This window comes from Pseudonaja textilis, chromosome 2 (genome assembly GCF_049901715.1).
Source record: "Pseudonaja textilis isolate UNSWEBS1 chromosome 2, rPseTex1.2, whole genome shotgun sequence".
NCBI lineage: Eukaryota > Metazoa > Chordata > Lepidosauria > Squamata > Elapidae > Pseudonaja > Pseudonaja textilis.
This window is the reverse complement of record NC_141991.1, coordinates 63564673-63581097: the sequence shown is the minus strand read 5'-3', so window position 1 is coordinate 63581097 and position 16425 is coordinate 63564673. Positions and strand designations below refer to the sequence as shown.

The 16425-nt window shown below is 35.9% G+C and overlaps 1 protein-coding gene across 8 annotated transcripts in view; it reads left to right on the top strand.

Moving 5' to 3' along the window:
• The window catches only part of RBM6 (RNA binding motif protein 6), a 75015-nt gene that overhangs the window by 49664 nt on the left and 8926 nt on the right, over nt 1-16425 (top strand). For 5 of the 8 annotated variants that reach the window (XR_015741675.1, XM_026725669.2, XM_087924100.1 and 2 more), the window contains 7 exons: nt 5698-5772; nt 6583-6658; nt 12506-12802; nt 12910-13070; nt 14907-15004; nt 15694-15736; nt 16358-16415. Coding sequence is in view for 7 of the 8 variants with exons in the window: in XM_026725669.2 (XP_026581454.1) it covers nt 5698-5772; nt 6583-6658; nt 12506-12802; nt 12910-13070; nt 14907-15004; nt 15694-15736; nt 16358-16415 (808 nt within the window). In the remaining variant the exon portion in view is untranslated. The remainder of the gene's footprint in view (nt 1-5697; nt 5773-6582; nt 6659-12505; nt 12803-12909; nt 13071-14906; nt 15005-15693; nt 15737-16357; nt 16416-16425) is intronic. The other 3 variants (XM_026725675.2, XM_087924103.1, XM_087924104.1) reach the window with 1 other exon arrangement.

The following is a 16425-nucleotide window of genomic DNA, read 5'->3' as shown; positions in this document are numbered from 1 at the left end:
TATATATGTTTTCATATTTTAGAGTTTAGGTCACTGTAGAAAAATAATTAAGAAGGGCTTATTCTACATAAAAAGAAATGCTGTAGTGAATACAGCAATGGCTACAACCCAAGATATGGCGGGGCTGTGTCAAAGAATGGGTACAAAGCACCTCTTGTTGAAGCTGTATCACAGAGTGATTTCCATGCACATCAGTCTTCCTTTGTCCCTCCATTTTGTATGCATGACAGTCACGTGCATTAGAGGAATTTTAGAAGGAACCTGAGAGATGCAGTGAGCAGAAAGCTATCTTTTCAGAAATTAAAATTAGTTGGGGGGACGAGGGGCTTAAGGATTTGAAAGATTCTGTAATGGCTCTCGGGATCCCAATTGCTAGGTCATTAGCTACATGCCCTTTTATGAATGAGAAAGTCAGAAGGTTGCCAGAGTCCAGCTAATCCTAAACTGCTATCTTTGTTGAATTAGATTTTTATGTTAATTTCTTAACACTAGCTTGCAAAATGAGTTACAAGTTAGTATCTTGGATTCTGATAGCACCACTGTTGACATATCTTATGTAGAGAGAATAGCCAAATGGAAATAAAATAACAGTAGTAAAAAGCAGATTAGAACTTCTAAGAAAAACATCTTATAGATATAAGATGCACAATAAAGGGGAGGAGTTGCAGTGCTTTGGGAAAGGGACAGGTTGTCCTGTATTCCCTTCTGATTCTTTAAATTATTCTAAATATTTTATTTATAATTAAATATATACGCTGCCCATCTTGCTGTTCAGGGCGAGTGAAAGAGGTTTCCCATCCCAGAAAAGAATTGTCTAATATATAGTTTGCCCCTTGACATTAATAAGTTGCAATGAATATGAAGACTAATCCTTGACAATTTAGAGATTAGCCATTTGATGAAACATGTATATGAATGTGATTATTATCAAAACGTTTACTTGAAAATAAAAAAAAACAAAGCATAAGTTCTGAAATTTGTTTCAAAAATCTCTGGAGACAATTTTGGAAATGAGGAAAGAGAACCAAGGAAAATCAAGAAAAAGTCTGTTTGCTTAGGTTAGTGATAGAAACAGAAAACTGCTATATTAAAATAAAACTTAAAGATGTTAACTTTAACTAGCATGCCCAATTGTTCTTTTCTAAAGCTATTAAACTATTGAAATGAATATTTAAATGTTTCCTATCTAAAACTAGTAAATGATTTTCAAAATATAAAAGATGTATTTTACTTTGGGATTTCTCACTATGGTGAGAAATTGATGAATGATTAATGGAATTGCTGGCTTCTTAAAATGTGGGATCCATGAGCAATGCAGCATTGATTACACAGCTAGTTCTTTTAAACAAAGAAAAACTTGGTGCTGGTGACTGCTACCTGGTAAGTAGTAACTATGATTGTTAATACAAACTAACTTAAAATAAGCTAATATACCAAATGGCTACATTATCCCTAATATTTTTTGTGTTTCAGGTGATCGGCTGTTTCAAGGTTGGAAACCACCTCCCATATAAGAAAACAGGAGGGTCAAAAAGCCAAGAAACTTAATTGGCACACCACAGTTGAAATATGTATAAAAAGAACATGGAAACAGATTACATGAAGATAATATGATAAACAGCAAAATTAATCTTGGTAGATTAACGATGTATTATATGCTTTGACCTTATTTCAATAAAAATCTATTTACAAAGAAGTGCTCCTACTTTTTTATTGAGTTGGAATAGCTGGATAATAAAATTGGCTAGTAGTGGTTAAAGGGATGTATCATATAGATTATATTACAAAGGTATATTTGACTTATTTTTCAAATTTACATTATTTTTTAAAAGCAGTATTCTTATTCACACATCATGAAGATGGAAATGAGAAATGTTGATCAGAAAGAAATTACTTCTGTTAGGCTTCATTATAGCTCTTATTAAGAACAGTGGTGTTACAGTGGTTAGAATGCAGTATTGCAGGCTAACTCTGCATTCCACTGCCAGGAGTTCGGTTCTGATCAGCTCAAAGTTGACTCAGCTTTCCATCCTTCCGAGGTCAGTAAAATGAAGTCCCAGATTGTGGAGGCAATATGCTGACTCTGGAAACTGCTTAAAGGGGTATAGGGCGCTATGAAGCGGAATATAAATCTAATGCAATTGCTATTACAGTATATAGCAGAAAGTGTGTTAAGATACCAATTGTGTAAGTTTACTTCTTAAAAGACTCAATTTACTCTATTTTGTGAAAAGAAAAAAAATCTCTAGTTACTAGTTACTTTATTGAGGCTGTATTAGCATATCTGATTTGATTTGTGGTGGTTTATGCTCTGGGTAAGAAATGCAGAAATATTTTAAGGCTGAGAACCACAATGAGAGTGGTGTGCCTAGCCCACATTCAAACAATAAAAACATGGAAATTAAAATTAATTATATTTAGGTAATTATGTATTTAACAATCCCTTTTATTGCATTTGAAATTAAAAGTTGATCAACTTGGAGTGACTGGGGGTCACACTTACTACTTTGGGGAGATACATGCTTCCTTGTTAGCCTCAAGATATGAACTCTTGTTCCAGGAGAGTTTCCTCTGTTTCTTTCTTTCTGTTATACACAACATTAGCTTTCAACAAGCACACTAGACTAAATTACTTTGGATATCCAGTAAACGTTTTCTGTGAAAGAAAGTTTATAATCATTCTAAAATGGTGCCAATGAGACAAAAAAAATGCAGCCATAAAACATTTCTAAATTAATGAAGAAATCTGAAAAGTTTACTGAATTTGAATAAAAGACTCCATACAGAAGAAGGATTCATTCAATGACCTTAGTGGGCATATAAAAATCTTAATTACTTAGTCACATGAGTCTGGGACTAAGATCGAAACAGCCAATTAAGCAGTGCCCAAAGACTTGACAGCAAACAGTTACTTTCAGATATACTGGGAGAAATGACTGTACAAGTTGAAATGGGCAATGTATTTAATCCCTTTGGTTGATATATGAAGATAGGTTTGAATTTGTCTCTATGTATTTTTTTAAATCTGTCTATTTGGGGGGAAGGAAGTTACAACAGACTACTTAAAAATTATGAAAAATTAATAAAATTGACAAGGATGGCTTACTGGTAGCTGTCAAGATGTTGGATTACAACTTCATTTTTTATATTGGCCACAGTGGCTGAAGCAGACGTTAGAGTTTAACAGTATCTGAATGACTATTCCTATGCTCTGATTTAATAAAATGATCACCAATATATTAATGCATTTAAGCCTTAGAATAATTTCTTAGTAGTACTTGTGGAATAATAAGGTAGAGTTTAAAATATCTTGCAAGTTTGAACATTAAGTACTTCATACAAAATTTGAACTTGAAAACTATCCAAAATAACATTTCTGATAGGCTCTGTTTTAGTTTCTTGGCAGTTTTTTTTAACATACACACATGCACACACACACACACACACACACACACACACACACACCTCCAATCCTTGGTTAATTTTACGCATACTTGCTAGTAAGTTAATTTGACAGTTGATAAAAACTTGCTTCTCAAATATATTTAATTTTTCACTGATTGTTTTCAGGAGCTGTGAGTATAGTATTTGATATGGCATTCCCATTTCATTTTTATTCATTAATTTCTTCTTAGAAATGCCTATGCTTGATCTCTATCTATATATGTCTATGCGCACAAATGCCAGATGACTGGAAGCAGAGCCCTAATTGGGAAATTAGCTTTGGTTGATGCCTAAATTCTCATTGCTCCAGTGACATTTTTTGGAAAAAATGTAAACAGAAATAGCCATTGATTTTTTTTGTCCCAAATGAACAATTATTGAAATCTGTATGACTAATATAATACAGTCTTCTTAGTTTCCAAGGACAACTATTTAAAAATCAGTATTTTTTTTCTCTGCACAAGCCTATGGGAGCAGGATTGATGATACATAATATTACTAAGTTGTTTTTGGCCTGGTTTCTTAGTCTTGGGGAGAGAGTCAGGAATTAGAAAAGTGAAAGCTTAATATATTTATTTGGACCTGTAAGGAGAAGAGTTCCTACCTTAAACATAATATGCATTATTTTACAGAATAAATTATTTATAATGTTTAATGCTATCATTTCAGGCACTGTCTAGCAAGGAATATTATAAGGGGACATGATCATAGTACTTCCTAAATGAATAGAAATATTGGTGAAATATATTCAAATCTTTTAATGGCATTTTATATATTAAGAAATACCTAGAGATAAAAAAACTATAACCACATTTTCAAAAAAAAAAGTGTCATTGACAAATTTTTCCCTAGCTTGAATATTTTCATCCCTTAATACATGCTTCCTATGTATCTGCCAAAGTTCCTGCTTTAATACTCCTGCTTTGGTTTGTACTGGAAAAGGAGAATTATGCCATCAAGTTGAAATGTGTTTATTAGCATCTCTTTATACATCTGAAGTGAGTAAAATTAATATTGCTTGTTTGTAGCCACTATATTCTCTTTATAGGATCAATGGATATTTTCACATCTATTTCACTCTTGGAATTGATCTCTTTATAGAATCAGTGGATATTTTCATATCTATGTCACTCTTGGAATTTTGGACTAAAACTTATTTGTTATATTATTCCCGGTTGTTTTTTCATTGATTAACCGAGTTCAAATTTCCTTAGCTTTTTGAAATCAGCTAAGGTTGGATAGATCCTACTGCTTACCATTTCATCTAAAATGAGCTTTCTAGGAATCAAAGTTTCCTATCTCTGCCAGATAATGAAAGGCCTGTCTGTTTCTGGATGAATATATTCGCCAAAATTTCCATTGAGATATTATGTCTGATTTTTCACTGATGATAGCCCAGTGTTCTTGGAAATTTTGTTTCACAAGAAATCATGAATTGCTTACAGTACTTTTACTTGGTCTCCTTTTATACATTATATTGGTCAAGTTTAATTTTGTTAATCTAGTTCATATAGCCTTGGAAACCTTGTGTAAGTTATTGACCTTGATTTTTTTTCCCTTTTGTGTAAGCTTAAAGAAAAAGTGAAACAATTGTAAACTGGAAAATAAATAATTTATTTTTGCTCTTATTAGAATAACAGTCTTTTATTACAGATTTGAGTTAATGTAATGATGATGTCATTGAAGAGCACATTTTAGACTAAATAGGGAAGCCAAACAAAAGATACTGGCATAACTTGCATCAAAATTGGGTATTTTACAATATTAGCAAATGAATTTAAAATAAGGAATAATAATACACCAGCCCCATGTCATAAAACACATTGCCTTCTATGCAAGCATATATTACAATGTTATTTCAATGAAATCAAATCTAGTCTGATATACATTAATGATTTAAGATGAGAATATGAAATAATCCTTGGTATTAATTTTAGCTTAATCTGCATACATCTAAAATTTAACCTGATTCCTGGCAGTTTCTGTCTGACACCTTAGTAAATTTTCAGTAAGTTTGTTGCTTGACCTTTTTTTTTTACAGAGATAGGACCTGATGTTTTGACCTACAGTTTTTTGTAGCAATCCAAGGCATATGTGCTTAGAATGCAAGAGTCCTTTCTTTGGAATTTTAATTGATTACCAATATTTTAGATATTTGTCAGCTAGATGACACTTCCTAGTAAATTCCTCTTTTATTTCTTGTGTTTTGCTTTAAAAAAAAACCTAATAATTTTCTCTCTCTCATTTCAACAGGGACATCTTATGATTGGTGGTAAACAGGTCACACTTGAATATAGTCCATACCCTGAATTTTGGTATTGCAAGCGTGTAAGTATGTAGAAGTACAACTTTATGGAAAGTTATTTAATAGAGAGTTTGAAAGAAATGAAATAGCTTGATAAAAATATCCTTAACTGACTGGTTGATTCTTCAAGTGCAATCTCACAGCACTAAGATTTCTTGAGGGGGGCACAGAGGTTGTCTTTGTGGATAAAGTGAGCCATAGTCAACTGTCTTTCTATCTGAAACCATTGGTGACATGGATTTATTTGTCCCTTGCAATGGCTGCTATATTTTGCCTTCTGTATTTCCATATGTGGAGATCCATTATATATGGAAATCTATTTGTTTGTTGTATATTAATTAGCTCAATTTTGTTTTGCTTTATTTATGAGATTTATCCCAACCTCAGTCCAGAGGGAGTCTTGGCTATTTAACATTAGATACAGCTCACTGAATTTTATTCCGTAAAAGATTTGAACGTAGATTCTTCCCAAACCAATACATTGGAGTTACCACTGGTAGAAGAAAGGTATGTTCAAAAACTAGAGTCTACCTGAATAGAAGATTCTTCTGAATCACAGGTTGTATTTCAGAGATATTTCTGTGAGCTGAAAATTTATGTCTGTGTCATCGTCCTTTTCCTTTGTTTAGGAACATTGATTTGAAATCATAGCATGCTACTTTTAGTTTATTATCTTGCAGGTGTAGATGGGTGACTCACACGCATTGTTATAACAAGTAGCTTGAGTCTTGGTAAAATACTAAGCTTCCTTATCTTTCTTCTTCTGTTTTTTATAAGTTGAGGTGCATATAGGGACAAAAGACAAAGGTTTTATAATGTTTCTTTCTTTGCAGTGTAAAGCACGCACAGTAGGGTTTCGTTCAGAAGGGTATCGTTCATCTTGTTACTTCTGTAAACTCCCAAGAGATGGTGAGCCTACTTTTGTTACATTCTTAACTTTGGTTTGGTACCAAAATAAATGTGTTAATTTGCAATCTTTGGTGTTTACACACATATTTTAGTATTAGATCAAATTCTGTTTTTGGTGCAGTACATTTAATGAAACATTCAAGAAATAAACAAGAGAATGAATCTTTTCCTACTGCAGAACTATAGCATCTGAAAGTGAGTATCTCTCTCACTAGTTCTTGAGATTGGGCTTAGAGCTCATCTGAGTCTGCTTCTTCTTTCCTCCAACTCTGTTCTGTCTTACTTCAAATAATCACTAGCTCCACCGGCTGGTCTTGTGGCCTGAATTACCATAGTCTTAAATAGATCTTTGTTGATTTATTTAGTAGCTTATTTACTTTTCTTAGAAGAATTTAGAGAATTCATTGAGAGACAGCTTGGTGTAATGGTTAAGACATCAGACTAGAAACCAGAGCACAAGAATCACTCTACTGGCTGTACTGGGTAATGTCTCTTCCCTTGAGGACCTCATGCATTTTTACATCCCAGGAGACACCTCCAATGATAACTATAGGATAACAGTTAAGCCACGCCCTTTAGGTTTTGAACCTAATAACACTGGCTACATACCCTATCATAGAGAAAAAAAGCAGGGAATGCAACAAACATGGGCTCTCTTTTCCAGCTGGACAGTCCATGTTGAAAGAATGAGGAGAAAGAATTGAGAAGACATCCATTCTTGGTCCCTCTACTCGAAAAAACTCCTATTTGGACTACCACTATAGAAAATAAGGAACAGGATGACAGTGTCATGCCACCAAATGAGGGGAGAAATATCCAGCTCTTTTCCTCTCTATGACATACAGTTCAACACTTCCTTTTAGGACTAATAAATGAGAAAGATGGCACAGATGTCCCTAGATGAGGAAGAGAAATAACTATCAGTCCTGAATCCACCAAGCATATCAAGAGAGTCTGCAAGATTCTAGGCCTGAAGAACCAGAACCGCCATTTCTCTAGCCCCCCACTGTGCTTGCCAGCATCATAGAGACTGTATGTAACCCAGAGCATCTTTAAGAGTGGCAGAGATCTCAACAAACCATGGCATCCTCAATTCCAACCAAAAGGGAACGTTTTCCTATAAAAATCAGGCAATCATTGTTTGGCAAAAGGCTAACAAAAAAGCCCATAGCTGAATGTGTAATGCATTTTAAAGACATTATCTGACAGGATTATATGTCATGCAAATCATTCGAACATTGACTAGTACCAAAGGCCAATAATTACCTTTTGCGCATACAGTGATCAAATAGGTCCCATGATGTGATGCCAGAGGTTTACTTTTCCACCGTTTCTAAAAAGAACAAAGATTTATTCTGAAACTCTAGTGAGGAAACTGTCATATTGAAACTCTGAAAATTATCAATGAATTATCTTATCAAAGGAACACACCTTAATCCGGGATGGGCAAACTTTTTGGCTCGGGGGCCGCATTGACTTTTAAAATTTGACAGATGGGCCGGGTCAGCACAAGATGCGATACGTATAAAAAACTGCATTTGTTAACAGTCCATATCAAACATAAACAGAAAAAAGCTTTAAACTTCGCTCTCTTTTGTTCCAGTTAGGTGCTCCCAGCATGCACAAAGAGCATGAAGGGAGGCAACAAGGGCATGTGATGGGTCCCTCCACAGTCCCCTCCCAGGTGAAAGCCAGGGCTTTGGCACCTACTTTTTTCCTGAGAGGTGTGGTGTCTGCCTCCCTTCATACTCCTTGTGGAGGGACACACATGCCCCGTCACCCCTGCTGCCACTACGTTTGCTCGGCTTCTTCCATGGGGGCACTCTTAAAGTCGACCAATAAGTGGTCCCGGAACATCTGCCCACCTGCCTGGCACCCACCCTCCCGGAGCACGCTTTCTTCCTTCTCCTGGAGAACGTGCTTCTTCCAGCTCAGCTAGCCAGCAGGTGACCACATGTCCTGGGGCTTGTCGCGAGATGCCTGCAGCATGCTCTGTTCTATGTGTCAGGCCCAGCAAGTCTGAGCAGCCGGCGCATAGAACAGGGTGGTGCTGGACCATTGGAGAAGCGGAGCAAAGCTGGAGATTAGTAGCTGCCTCTTTCAGCGCAGAAAGCTTCCCCCAACCAGCCAGCTGGTCTCCTCCTCCTCGGCCATACAGAACAAACAGACAGAGAAGGAGGAGAGCAGCTGGCCAGTTGGGGGAGGCTTCTTGTGCTGCGAAAGAGGCGGCTAATGATCTCTGGCTCCACTCTGCTTCTCCAACATCCGGCGCCGCCCTGTTCTGTGCGCCGGCTGCTCGGACTTGCTGGGCCTGACATAGAACAGGGCGGCGCCGGATGTTGGAGAAGCAGAGCGGAGCCGGAGATCATTAGCTGCCTTTTTCACAGCACAAGAACAGGGTGGTGCTGGACCATTGGAGAAGCGGAGCAAAGCCGGAAATTAGTAGCTGCCTCTTTCGGCACAGAAAGCTTACCCCAACCAGCCGTGGGGTCGTCTCCTTCTCTGGCAGTTTGTTCTATATGGCTGAGGAGGAGACCAACCGAGAATCGCGCTGCCAGGCGGCCACACAGCGCAGGGCAACACGCCACACCCAGCCCTGGCGAGGGAAAGCAGTGGGCGTTCCCCAGGCGGCGGCCTCGGCCCCGCCACCAGGGAAGTGGCTGCCTAGCTCCGGAGCTGATCCACATCTGACCGGCTGGAAAGGAAGGGTGTGTAGCGTTGCTGTTGTGTGTGTGATTTTTTGGCGCGTGGCACGGGGTCTCTTTTGGCTGGCCCCGATTTTTTTTTCAGAGGGGAATATTTTTTTTCGGAGGCGGGCCGAATTAAAAAGACCAACGGGCTGGATGTGGCCCGCGGGCCATAGTTTGCTCATCCATGCCTTAATCACTACTCACAGAGGAAGTGCCTGAGATTCAAATTGGTAGGATGTCCTCTATTATTGCATGCCCTTTCATTAATTCTGTCATTGACTCCCAGAGTATTCATTAAGATAATTGGTGACCATAATCAACCGCTTGATTTCCTGGGAAATACACACATGTACTTTCTTGGATAGTTCTCTACTTTATGTCCTCAATTGAGTAGGGGAAAGAAAGAAAGATGTCTGGCGATGATATTATTTTTTAAGAATCTAGGTTCCTGATTAATGTAGGGAAGAACAGTTTTTAGCTAGTGCACATCTTATAATACTTGGATTCCATTCTGGAGAAAGAAAATGTCCCAAAACAAAGAAAGGCGACCATCTAACAACTAATTAGCATATTATTCTTTGAATCAACCATCCATATCTCTTGACAGTCCTCAGAGACAAATGATAACTTGTACAAACTCAGTACCTTGAGTAAGGTTCCAGATCAGCAGCGCTAGAGGCAATAAAGTGATTTAATCAAAGACAATTGTCTCAAGGTAAAGTACTTAGGGATTCAATTAATAGCAGGATGTGTAACAATTAAAGAAGATAATTATTATAAATTGCTACAATAAATTAATAAAGATTTAGAAAAATTGAAATGTTTGCAATTATTAATAGGAGGGATAGCCACAATTAAAATGATTATATTCAAACAAACAGTCCCGATAAAGCTGGAAAAAATATTTTGAGGGTCTGAATAAAATATTAAAATGGCAAGGAAAAAATGCAAGAATTAATTTAAAAATGCTATAGGATAAAAGAACGAGTGGAGGTTTTGGACTGCCAAATTATGAATTATATTATCAGGTTGTGATGTTAACGTGAATGAAAAAATGGATTGTATTGAGGAATACAAGGTTATTGACCCTGGAGGGACATGATTTGCAATTGGGTTGGCATGCCTTTCAGTGGTAGGAGAAAAATAAGATACATTGTTATTTTCAAAGACACTAAATAAGAAATGCTTTATTGCTAGCATGGGAGACAATCAGAGAATGGCACTGTTTGAAAATACCAGTTTGGCTTTCAACAATGGAAGAACATATTCACCCAAACATTTTTAATATGAGAAACGTTGTTAGGTATAAAGATATTTTGAATTGAAAGGGTGAACTCAAAACTAAACAAGAATTGGATGAGCAAGGAATTGAAATGGTTTGGTATTCACACATGCAAATACAATCTAGATATGAAAAAGATGCAAAATATATGGTTTCTATAGAGAATTGACAGAACTGGATAAAATACTAACAGGAACAGAAGAAAGATTGATAAAAAAATTTGTATAGTTATCTGCTGGGTATTAAATTAGAAGAGGAAAAATGAAGGAGACAATGATAGCACGGGCAAAAAAATTTGGTTATAGAATAGAATTAGATAAATGGTAGAAATTGTGGGATAGAAATTATAAGTTAACAATGTCAACTGCATATAAAGAAAACTTGTATAAGATGTTTTATAGATGGCATTTAGCCCCAGCGAGTTTGGCAAGAATGTTTACAGATAAACCAGCTAAACGTTGGAAATTCCGCCAAACACCTGGGTCATATTATCATATATGGTGGACATGTGTAGAAGCTAAAAATATTGGACAAAATACATGTGGTTGGAAAAGATGATACAACAGCTTATTGATTTAAAACCTGAAATATTTCTGTTGGGGATTTTACCTGAAATTTGTAATAAAGAGAATGTATATTTGATTATTCATGTATTAACTGCAGCTAGAATTGTATTTGCTTGAAATTGGAAAAGCGAAGAGAATGTGATCAGAAAAATATTAGAATGTGCAGAAATGAATACACTTGCATATTAGAATGAAGGATTAGGGTTAAGGTGACTATTATAAGATATGGGAATTATTTTATCGATGGTTAGAGAAAAAAATATGAAAATTAGAAATAGCTAATAGATTAGTGAAATATAAAAAATATGTTAATAGAATTAAACATGTTAAGAAGAGGAGTGTTATAGTAATAGAGATATGTATATTAACAAGATAAGAATAAGATAAGAATACAGAATCAATAAAGTATGAACATGGATGTAAACTTTAATTGTTACTGCACAAGATATTTGTACCCAGACGACACACCGTTTAATGGAAGATGAATTGAATGTACTTTAAATAATAATGAAAAAATACATTAAAAAACTAGCTACAAGATACAGAATAAACATCCATTGGGAATTTATCTTATTTTCTTATTTATTTAAAAAAAATATTTAATGCTCATCTTGTATCTAATGATTCTGGGCTGCTTACAACATAGAAACATTGAAAAACATTAAAATTACCCAGGTAAAAAACATTAACATATAAAATCATGGACACAGGTTGGCACATGAATTGAAGCTCCTTCACTCAATGCATAACCATCTTGGCACTTTCACATCCCAAAGACACTCCCGGGAGACTGTTAAATCATTCCAAATAGGAGTTCTTTTCTGTAGCATTCTCCTGCCAGAAGGGTTTTCCCCTCCTAGAAGAGCTCTAAACACTGCCTGAGGAATTAGTGAAAATACTCACTTTCAGGTTTCTTGATTTTGCTGAAGAAAATGGACCTTTATAGTAAGTCTATTGGATTGGATTTGTAACAGCTCTTCAATCCGCATGTCTCTTTTTGTTGCTTTTCTTTGTGTATTGGTTTAAGTGAATAGTATTGTGACCACTAGAAACTTTTCAGTGATATTGTAATATTAGGCGAGTGCTGCCACATGAAAAAAAGAAAAGAAAAGTAGGGACTCAGGGAGATAATGACAAATTTTTCCATATTTCATGGATTAGTGTAAGTCTAAAATGTTTGTGTTCTCAACTGGAACGTTTATAATGCATAATCATCCAAATAAGGTATTTAAATGTTCTTGTATAATGTAAGGAAAATAGTGTTAACATAGTTTTTGCTGAAATGACTTCATTAAATTTGTTTTCCTAGTAACAGAAGAAAAACTTGAAAAGGAGGAGGAAGAGTTGCCTGAGGAACCAAGCCCAAAGGGGGAATCTGTTGAAGACCCTACTCCATCCCAAGAGCTGCCGCCTCAGAAGCCAGATTCTGAGCTGCAATGCCCACCTCAAGAATTTGAACCCAAGAAGAAGGATAAAAATAGAGAAGAGTGGCTCCCACAAGAAAAGAAGAGGGACCTTGAAATGTACCCACCCCGGAAAGAAAACCAAGACCGTGGTTCAAGGAGAGAAAGTGTGGAAAATAAGCGTCAGGAGGATGAGAGTAAAAGTAAGTTGATTGTATTTATGGCCTTAATTTATTTCTATAATTATGATTTAAATTTGTGTAAAGTGAACATATATGATTATTTTCTGTTTTTGCTACACTTTTTACAGCAATTATGTTAAAACGCATTCCTCGCTTCACTCCACCGGAAGTGATCGTAGGACTTTTAGCACCATATGTCCGTCTCTCTACTTCAAGTGTCCGGGTAATGAAGAACAAAGCTGGTCGGATGGGCTACACCTATGGTTTCATTGAACTCGACTCTCATGCTGTATGTTGGCATTCTCCTTGCTTCATTTCCCTGCTTCATTCATTAACATCAACATTAATGAAATATTAAGCTGTTATTTTCTTATGAGAGTCTATGTTCATTACAGTGTCCTTTGTAATTATGAGTTTACATTTTTAAATTTTATTCCTCACACTTCTGTATCCAAAGCTATTAAACAGTGTCTACATTTGTACCTAACAATTAACCATGGTTTAGCATTGTAAGATTAAGCCTGTGCAAGCTTCAGGCTTGTACTTCCTTCTTTCCCTCTCCCGAATCACAGTATTACACTCAAACTATTAATTGCAGTTTATTAAAATAAGCCTGCTTAGATGTAATAGTAATTTCCTGAAAAGAAAATATTCAAATTCCTCCTTGTGTCTCTACTAAAGAGAAAGCACAAAGAATTATAGATGAACTGCAACCTCTGTGTAGGATAGCTTACTCAACTTGATTGGGTAGGCTTAGTGCTATTGCTAACGCTTAGATATGATTGAGTATCAATAAAGAAGAAAATGGCTTTGTTTATACACTACTTATGTCATTATGATTTACTGTAACATATGAACTCAGGTAGTGTAGAATACTCTACACATAATTTATGTTTGATTCAGTTTACAACATTACAAGTTTTAAGATGCACTATGAGACTTTTTCTTATCACATGTTTTGCTTCCTATCACGGGAAAGAGAAGTCTAATCTTTGTATATCCAATACAGCTGTATTGGAGCTTAGTTTTTTGAATTCTTTAAAATGGTTTATCTTCAATATTAGTTCTGCTATAACTGATTTCAAACATTGCAGTAAGAATCCCAAAAGAGTCGGCTTTGCAGAATGTTAATTCAGACAAGTTCTCATTGAATAGCGTTTTATAATTGGAATTTAATATTAGAGGTTTATTTTTTATTGGTATTACTCTCATTTGGGATTAGAGAAAGCATGGAAAAATTAGAGGGAAAACCGTGATCTGCTATTTTGGTGTCCCTATAACTAATGTTATGAAAGCGAAGTTAAATTGGACTTTTATAGTGATTCAGAATCCTGTTTGATTCTGAGCAGCCCGCCCGCCCCCCTTGTGGCCTCAAGCCAATCGGCAGATACCCTTCCACAAAGCCAAAAGGCTAGGAGCAATTTTCACTTCCAGTGGTAGAGTGTTCCACAGGATTGAGCCCACAGCAGAAAAGGCTGTTCTTGACTGCACCTGCTGGAATTCTTTGGCCGACAGGGTCCATAGCAGACCTCTTCAGCTGGTGCGAGAGAGGCAGGCTAGTCCCATTGGGCTGAGACGGCTCATTTGGACCCATACCATCTAAGGCTTTAAAGGTAACAACTAACACCTTGAATTGGACCCAGAAGCAAACTGGCAGCTCATGTAACAGCAATGATACATGTGCCATCCTAGGAGCCTCCAGACCTGTGCGCGCTGCTGCATTCTGCACTAGCTGTAGTTCCTGAATACTCTTCAAGAGTAGCCCCATGAAGAATGCATTAGAATAAGCTAAGCAACAGATGACTAGGACATGATTGAACGTATGCAGGGCCCATGATCCAGTTAAGGACACAACTGGTACACAACACAAAGTTGTGCAAAGGCCTTCCTAGCCATGACTGCCACTTGGTCTTTGAGCATGAGTTGCAAGTTCAGGAGAACCCCCAGGTTGTGTACCAGGTTTGTCTGGGGTAGTGCAACCCCATTCAGAATTAAGATGATAAATAACTGGATTTTGAGGTCCCCTGCACCCACAGCCACTCTGTCACGCCAAGGTTCAGCTGAAACCTATTGTCCCTATCCTGATCTCTACTTTTTGCTTATTCTTGAATTCTTTTCATTATAGGAAGCACGCCGGTTAGTGAAAGTTTTACAAGACCTAGATCCACCAATCAGCATTGATGGTCGTGCCGTGGATGTAAACCTAGCTACAGGAAAGAGGAGGTAATAGGCATGTCACTAAAACATTTATTGATATGATTTCATTTTGTGAATTTTGTTATTTTGATAGATATTTTAATATGTAAACAAAGAAAGCTTAGGCAATCAAGTTTTCATAAATTAGCATACTTGCAACTGAATGTCCCTATCAAGTGGTGTTATGTTTAAACTATAATATCTTTCTTAATAAATTATGAACATACATCACATTTAAGCTATTTTGAGAGTAAATTTAACAAGAATAGAGTAACTTGAATGAAAAATTAGATATAACTCTAGTAGCAATATTATTTTGTTATAATGTTTCATGTCAAAATATCCTCTGTAGCAATGTCAAAAAGTTGATCTGAATTTTCTGGGTGATTTATAATGCTGACAATGATTTCTGACTTTGGATGATGTAATAATATTAATTTAAATTAAAATGGTAAAATCAAGACATATCAGATCAATTGTTGAATCAATGTCTGTATGGAAGATTTGTAAGGTCAGGATTTTAAGTTTTGTGCACTGAGCTGTAATTCTGATTGAAAAAACAATGCTTCACTATACAGTATTTTCACTCAACTTATTAATAGTTCAACAGGTCCAATGAAATTGCGAGAGTTTTTGTGAAGAATACTTAGTTAACTGCATGTAGTATTTTTGGAACACTTAATCTGATATGATGATTGTCTTGTTTCTGTTGCTAGAAATGAATATGGAGATCAAGGTGATATTTCTCGTTTCAACCAGGTAATGTAATCTATGACAGCGCTTGAAGAAAATTGGTTGCTGCCATCCAGCATTTCAAATGTTTAGTTGCCTAAACTTAAGTATATTTTTATATTTAATTTATGACAGTGAGTGTAACCAGAAAAAATATGCAACATCTATTAACTTCACAGTTCAATCCCCCTCAAACTCAGAACAATTAAAATGCTATATACACACTCAACTGGCCAACATGTGCATGCATTTAAATTATAAAAATAAAAGTGTATAGGTAGAAATAATATTTTCCAAAAGGTAAGAAAAATGGCTATATCCTAAGCCCTAATAAGATTCTGAGGTTAACAGTGATAAATCTAGGATAGTTGTACCATTACCATGATATGCCATTACAATACACTATGAGCTATGATTTAAAGTTTCCATTCTTATTATCTTTATAAAGGAGCAGGAATTCCTTGCTTTTTGCAAATATGGGAAAACTAGACTTTTCTAGGAATGACAATCAGGCATTCTGTAAATGATCACATTGATTTCAACAGAGGTATTTTTCTGTGTCAGATAACATTTTATTAGATCTTATCACTTGGTATGTTCAAATTTGTGTTTTATAATTCTTATTTTAAAATCCTATTTGTATTTCAGGGCAAACGAGGCATGAATGACAGAAGGAGCACTGACACACAGAAACGAAAATCAGAGTGTAGGTTATC